Genomic DNA, 6949 nt, shown 5'->3' with positions numbered 1-6949 from the left:
GCTTTTCACTCCGCTTTCCAAGTGTGGCCGTTCTGAACTACCATGAACACTTTTGATTCTCACTCACAAACGGGGTTCATTAATAAAGGTGCACACTGTCAAATGTGTTTTAAGAGAAGAAAATATATTTTCCTCATATGCAAACAGCCATTTGAAGCTACAAATACACTACAAGAGTGTCACTTGCTTTTTCAGACTAGCACACATTTGAGTTACTGCTGTGTCATGGCACTATCTAAAAAAATTTCACACTTACTCCATAATTATGGGTGTTTTTATTCATTTCCCTCCTAAAAGGTGCAATAACGGTGTCCCGGTGTTCTTAAACACAGCACTTAAGACCAGACTCTGGGGATGACTAATGGTTAATGCTGGACACATAAATACTGCGCGTAAGAGAGAAACAGAAAGAGAGGAAGGGCAGGGAGGAGTAAAGGAGAAACATCCATCACGGAGCTCTCCATTACACTCCTCTCATCAGTCCTCATTTAAGAGGCTGTCCTGCCTCTCCTCTCTTCATCTCCCTCCTCCTCTCAGTAATGTTCTTTCTCATTGGGGTCAAACATCAGAGCGGTTAAACAATGTTGTAGGAATGACCAGTAAATTCCTGCTGGACCTCTGGGAATGGAGGCATTTCTTTTGTTAAGCTTTTGGACACATTCAGGGCCGATTATAACCACAGATTTCCTCATCTGACTCCACCAATGCTATACAGGTGACCGTTGTGTGTGAGGATTTTCAAGATCAACTCAACAAAACTAATGTGGATGGAAAAGATCAACAAAGACGAGTGTGTGCACCTCGTGGTAGGTATCTTCCAGCTCTCCATCATAGATCCACCTATACAGGAAGTTGAGGATGGGGTGTGACACCAGGCTGAGGATGTGTTGAACCAGCGCTCTCATCTGTGGGTCTCCTGTTTTCCCATAAGAATGGACCGCCGAGGCCAGCTCACCTCCTTTACGACCTGACACAGACAAACAGAATGACTCAAACAATGTAGGGACGTCCTATTCACCCAACAGTACACCGCTACAAAACCAAATACAGCACACACACACCCACACACCTAATCACACCCCCAACCCACCTTGGCAGAAGTCAACAAGAGCAGCCAGTGTTTTGAGACGGACTTTGGGGTCGTACATCCAGACCAGCAGCCTTCTGAGAGTCAGACTGCTCTCTGTGCACACGTTCACACCCTGCTCATCCTCCACCTGCAACTACAACACACACACCACACACAAGTAGGTCTTGAGAAAATCATTTTATTTGACTGAATCTTCCTCCACACTTGAAGTGATGTGTTGTTTAGGAGTGGGAAAGTGAGTTTTGTTTCATTAACAATGTCACTATCCATTTGATCTTTTCTGTCACTTATAAACATCATCTCTCTGTATGCATTGACCTGCCAAGCACTGCTTGATCCCTGTACCTGGGAGTGGAGGACAGACAGCAACCTGTAGTACTCCTTCAGCTCCTGGTGGAGCGAGGCACAGAAGCTCTGAGGGGAGGAGAAGGGATTGAAAAATATGTGTTAGCGGAGGATCCTCATAAGATAATGGATGCATACGTCAATCACAGACGCACCTGTCCGACCAGTCCGAAGGCCCGGTCGAGGCTCCTGGCGTCGGTGTACTTCCTGACTTTGTTGTGGAGCCAGCCGAGCTCGGCCAGTCTGCTGCTGGTGTCTCTCAGGGACTTGCACAGCACCACCTGGTGAGGCACAGCACGCATTACACACAAACACACACAAGGCACTATATCCCCCTTTTGTTTATATTGTTCTTTTGATAAACAGGAAATAGAGAATTTCATCCTTTTTTGTGTGTGTGAACAAAACTCAGGACAGTCCTGATCCCTGAGTCCTTTAATAGTTGCTTTCTGCTGTTGAATCTGACATTTATTATTATTAAGGTAAATTTTTTACATAAGAATACAGCTGCATAATGCATTCTTTGGCAACAGCAACACAGCTAGCTCTTCATCTTCATCAAATGAAGGTAAAACACACTAATAGACACTGATTGAGATTATATTAAGTTCTGGACCTTGGAACAGGTGCAATGTGTAACTTTTTGCATGAACAAACTCCAGCAAAAACAATCTAGTGAACAGTTTGTCATGTTGTTTCACCTTGTTGTTGTTTGTCATTAAATGATGTGGTAACCATAACCACAGATATAACAATAGTAATTAGCATTATTTTAGAGATTACTGTAATTTATCATGAGCCCACTTTGACCGGTGGAGACTTCAGATTTAATGATGCATTGAATTTATTTTCTGCTTAACAAAACCTCTCATCCAGAGAGTTTTACAGAGAGAAGTTAAGTGGCCCACGACAAGTCCAAAATATCTCCATCCTTGACTCATTTATCTCCGGTCTCAGTGGCTCCTGCTCCATCAGGACGGTGACAGCAGATTGACTACAAGTCTATGTTTAGCACAACAGAGAATATGGGACAGGTTACATCTAAGGCCTTCCTATCGATAGACATGAGAGGAGGAGGAACGGGGGGGGACAGAGAAAAGAAAACAGAGGTCGATGTGGCTCGGGAACCAAAGAGCTTCCTATTGATCTGTTGAATGTTTCTTTTAAAGTCAAATCAACAGCAATTATCTTGATATCATATCAGCTACTCTCAGTATGCGCTGGAAACAAATTCTTTCCAAAAGAAGATAGTGAGATACTAGAACAGCCCGTTTTAATGTTGGACATGTTCTCATCTGAAATTTTTTTTTTAATAAATGATTTAGATTTAAATGATCAGATTCTCCATGTGTTTTAAATGTGAAGCTGCATTTCATTTTACAAATTATGTTTCTTGTTCAGAATACTGGAAATAAATTATGAGGGGAAAAAAGAAAACAGTGATGCTGAAACGAGTGGTCAATTAATTAACTAGGTGATCACAGAAAATTAAATAACAACAGTTCTGATAATCACGCAAACATTAGCTTTTAAAATGAGGATTTGCTGCTTTTCCCTGTTTAGATCAATGTAAATGTAATATTCTTGGTACGGCCAAAACAAGCAATTAGAAGACACTTTTGGCTCAGGTGATTTTTCAAAAATTGTGGACAGTTTTTTTAAAAGGGATTGATAAAAAAAAAAAAAAGACTGATTAATAAAATAAAGGTTATTTGCTACCCTAGGTAGAAGCATAGTGGAAATAATAACACAGCTCCCATTTGTCCCTCCCTGCACTGTAGCAGTGGTTCTGGGATGATGATGACCTGGACAGCACTGTAAGGTCACTCTGGGTAATGTGCACGACCTGCTGAACTGATCAGTCTAGACGCAGGTTCAGGTTACCTTGCTGTCTGTTTTGTAGCAGTTATCCTGGACGCTCATCTTGATGAACTTGCCATCGATTCCCTGGAAGACGTAGAGGATGTCCCGCACCAGCGCTGCCTCGCTCACCTCTCCTGCACCGACATAGGACAGAGAAGTTATTGTACGTTAAGAACACAGGGAATGCTCTCAGTTTTAAATGAAAGCAGAAGTTTAGCGGAAGTTTAGGCTATGATCTGCATTTCTCTGAAAAATAAATCACGTCATCAACATGGAAAAAGGAAAAAGGTTCTGAAGAATCAGGACCTTTTTTGGCCGGAAATTATGTTGGTCTGCATAGAGGCATAAAGTCTCTCACCGTCTCTGCGAGGATGGACCACTCTGGTGGAGAGAGCTGGAGGTCCAAGGGGGGGTCGAGAGGGGAGCGGGCCCAGAGCAGAGGAAGGGGAGCAGCTTACAGGAAGAGCCCAGGCTAGCCGGGAGCCCAGAGGCTGACCGCCTCCTGCTGCAGACTGAAGGGGTTGACTGAAACACACACACACATTTACTGTTGCTCTGAGGGTTTAAAATGTTGCACTGAAATGTTCTTTTACTAACAACTGGATATGATATGAATACATTAAGCAGTTTCTTTGCTTTGTATGAACAATTCTACATTTTAGTATAAATAATTACAGTTTCATGCTAGGGCTGGGCTTTATGGCCAAAAATTTTATCACGATGAAAATAATTAATATCATTCGATATCAATAATTATCATGATAAATGTCAAATCATTATTTCTTTCTAGTTTAAAGATTATTTTTTCAACTAATATGCGTGAGTAAAATTAGGTGAAATCTTTTTTTCAGTCCCCTTTTCTCAACTAAATAAATATCTTAATAAAAAATAAGTGCTAATTCATTTGTGATTCAAATTAATTAAATCAAACATTTATTGAACATTTGTTATATTGAAAGTGAGAAAAATTATATTGCAATAATTATCATTATTGTTTTATTGCTCAGCCCTATTTCATGGTCAAAATCCTTGAGGTCAAACTTCTGAAATTACTTAATAATTATTATTCAAAGAAAGTGCCAATGTGCCAACGCACAACATAAAAGCACTTTCTCCAGATTCAAGGCTACCGACGGTGTAGGTGAGTTTAATAGTGACTTCAACACACAAAACCTTCTTCTGGTAGACAATGCACTCCGAACAGCAAATAAACTCAGTTAAAAAAACCAACATTTTGAATAATTAAAGCACAACTACTGTGTGTTTCCCAGATTATAAGTTATATTGGAATGCTGTGAGACCTTTTTTCCATGTTTGAGTGAGTTAGGATTTGTCCTTTCACAACTAAAATGTGAACCCAGACAGCTCAATGATAATTTGTAACTGAAAGACTCCTGCATTATTAATAAGGATATGTGGAATTAAATGGCCTTCTGATGCCTCATAAAACAGATTTATAAGAGGTCGAGCTGAGAGGCAAGCTCATCTTCTGGTGCTAATTGATGCTTCCTTTATCTGGAGTGTTTTTACAGGAAGAGCCTGATCGGATAAATAACACTCTCCTCCCCAGAGCCTTTCAGGTGAAACTGCCAAAACACAGCTGACAAGTGTGACTGAAGTAATGAAGATGTGAGCCATTTAAATTTTATTATTAAATGAATCAGACTGTGTCAGATAGGTGTCAATTGCATTAGTAACTATATTGTAGGGTGTTATGTCATGTTATTTTGACCACCTTCATACAGTATGTGGCATAATGTTGGCTTGTGGATCAAAGTGGTGTTTAAGTGCATTTAGAGTTGACTAAAGTCTACCCATTAAGATCCATTTAAATTGCCTGCACAGTGTGAGCCAAAGTATCCGCTGTACATCTACTGTACTGATCGACAACATTGCTGCTGAGAAGTTAAAATTTTTTTTCTTTTAAAAGATACAAAAGTGTGTTTTCAACGGGTTTGTTTGTGCAGGAATCTGGTATGAAAATGCTCACCCGGCCAGCAGCGACTGCGGAGTTGCCGTGGGCCCGTTCAGTGTGTAGACTCCCAGGCTTGAGATGCCACTGGTCCCCACGCTGGCTGACAGACCCGCAGTCCTCTCCCCATAGCCCAGGGCCAGGCTCTGGGGCCGGGTGCAGTAGAACGGGGTGGAGTGGGCGTCCCTGGGGAGGGCCTGGGCAAAGAGTGCCCCATAGTTTCCAACCTGGGAAGGACAGGGACATGGTGAGAGGGTTATTATTATACTATTAGTACTATAAAACTCATACAGGACATGAGAGAGGAAAGACAAGACTTTCAGACTTTGTGCATGTGTGTGTGTGTGTGTCTCCCTCACCCTACTGGACGGTTTGCGGGGATCTTCAGAGAGGCTGAGCAGCAAGTAGAGAACAGACCAGCGATGCTTCAGAACACACTGTCAAACAGGAAACACACCACGGAAACATAAAGTCAGCAAAACATTGTCATCTTCAGTTAGGGACATGGCAGAAAATATCCTTAATTAATATTGAATGTTATATATAATTATTACTATGTAAATAATGTGACAAAAACTACACTGCCCGTCCACATGAAAACCATATTTAATTGTCCCGTTTTAGTTCAGGCAGGAATGCAGTCGTGAAAGAAACACAAACACCAACCTGTGTCTGAAGTTTTCTGTGCAGCTCAGAGAACAGAGCAGCGTCTGCTTCTCTCCTCTGCTTCAGCACTGCGACAGCATGGAAACAAAATCAGTCAGTCGGGATGTTTGGATGTCCAAACGACAGTAGGGAAGCTTCTGAAAGTTTCCCACAGTAATATCTCACTTCAACAGATCCTGTCATTCCCTGCAGGATTTGCACAGGTTTTTAAAATACGATAAAGTTTTGTTTTTTGCATCACGTGTGGTTTACAACTACATTAAGAATAATAATAATAATAATCTTTATTTGTAGAGCACTTTTCAAAAACAAGTTACAAAGTGCTTTAACAAGTGTAAAGACAATAACACCCAAAAGACAATAATACAAAAACAATACAAGATAAAAGCAAGAAACCATTGAAAAGACTAAAATACATGTTTAAGATAAATATAAAATACAATAAAATAAAAGGGATAAAATAAAGTCAAATAAGATCGGGAAAAGCTCTCCTATAAAAGTATGTTTTAAGAAGGGACTTAAAAGAGTTCACTGACTCAGCCGCCTTGATTTCCTCAGGCAGGCTGTTCCAGAGCCTCGGGGCCCTGACAGCAAACGCTCTGTCCCCTTTAGTTTTCAGTCGAGACTCTGGAACAGACAACAGACCTCTGCCCGAGGATCTCAAGGTACGTGCTGGTGCGTATGGGACTAAAAGGTCAGAAATATAACAAGGTGAGAGGCCATGAAGAGCTTTAAAAGTGATCAATAGAATTTTAAAGTCAATTCTAAAACATACTGGGAGCCAGTGTAATGAAGCTAAAATAGGAGTAATGTGGTCATATTTCTTTGTTCTGGTTAAAAGCCTGGCAGCTGAGTTCTGGACAGTCTGGAGTCGATCAATAGATTTTTGGGTTAAACAGGTGAAAAGGCTGTTGCAATAATCCAGGCGTGATGAGATGAAGGCGTGTAAAATGGTCTCGGTGTCCTTAAAAGTTAACATAGATCGAATTTTTGCTATATTTCTAAGTTGATAA

At 40.9% G+C, this 6949-nt stretch overlaps 1 protein-coding gene across 1 annotated transcript in view; it reads right to left on the bottom strand.

Annotated features, from left to right (window-relative positions):
* Window positions 1–6949, bottom strand: part of tubgcp3 (tubulin, gamma complex associated protein 3) — a 19843-nt gene that overhangs the window by 9834 nt on the left and 3060 nt on the right. The window contains exons 3-11 of the mRNA XM_046057394.1: window positions 5937–6004; window positions 5630–5707; window positions 5289–5497; window positions 3657–3823; window positions 3320–3432; window positions 1591–1716; window positions 1436–1504; window positions 1091–1223; window positions 801–967 (exon numbers count right to left, since the gene is read on the bottom strand). Coding sequence (XP_045913350.1) covers window positions 801–967; window positions 1091–1223; window positions 1436–1504; window positions 1591–1716; window positions 3320–3432; window positions 3657–3823; window positions 5289–5497; window positions 5630–5707; window positions 5937–6004 — 1130 coding nt within the window. The remainder of the gene's footprint in view (window positions 1–800; window positions 968–1090; window positions 1224–1435; window positions 1505–1590; window positions 1717–3319; window positions 3433–3656; window positions 3824–5288; window positions 5498–5629; window positions 5708–5936; window positions 6005–6949) is intronic.

The sequence above is a fragment of the Micropterus dolomieu genome, linkage group LG01 (assembly GCF_021292245.1).
Source record: "Micropterus dolomieu isolate WLL.071019.BEF.003 ecotype Adirondacks linkage group LG01, ASM2129224v1, whole genome shotgun sequence".
NCBI classification, from domain to species: Eukaryota; Metazoa; Chordata; class Actinopteri; order Centrarchiformes; family Centrarchidae; genus Micropterus; species Micropterus dolomieu.
Note: the sequence above shows the minus strand (reverse complement) of the source record. Positions and strands in the feature narration are given on the sequence as shown.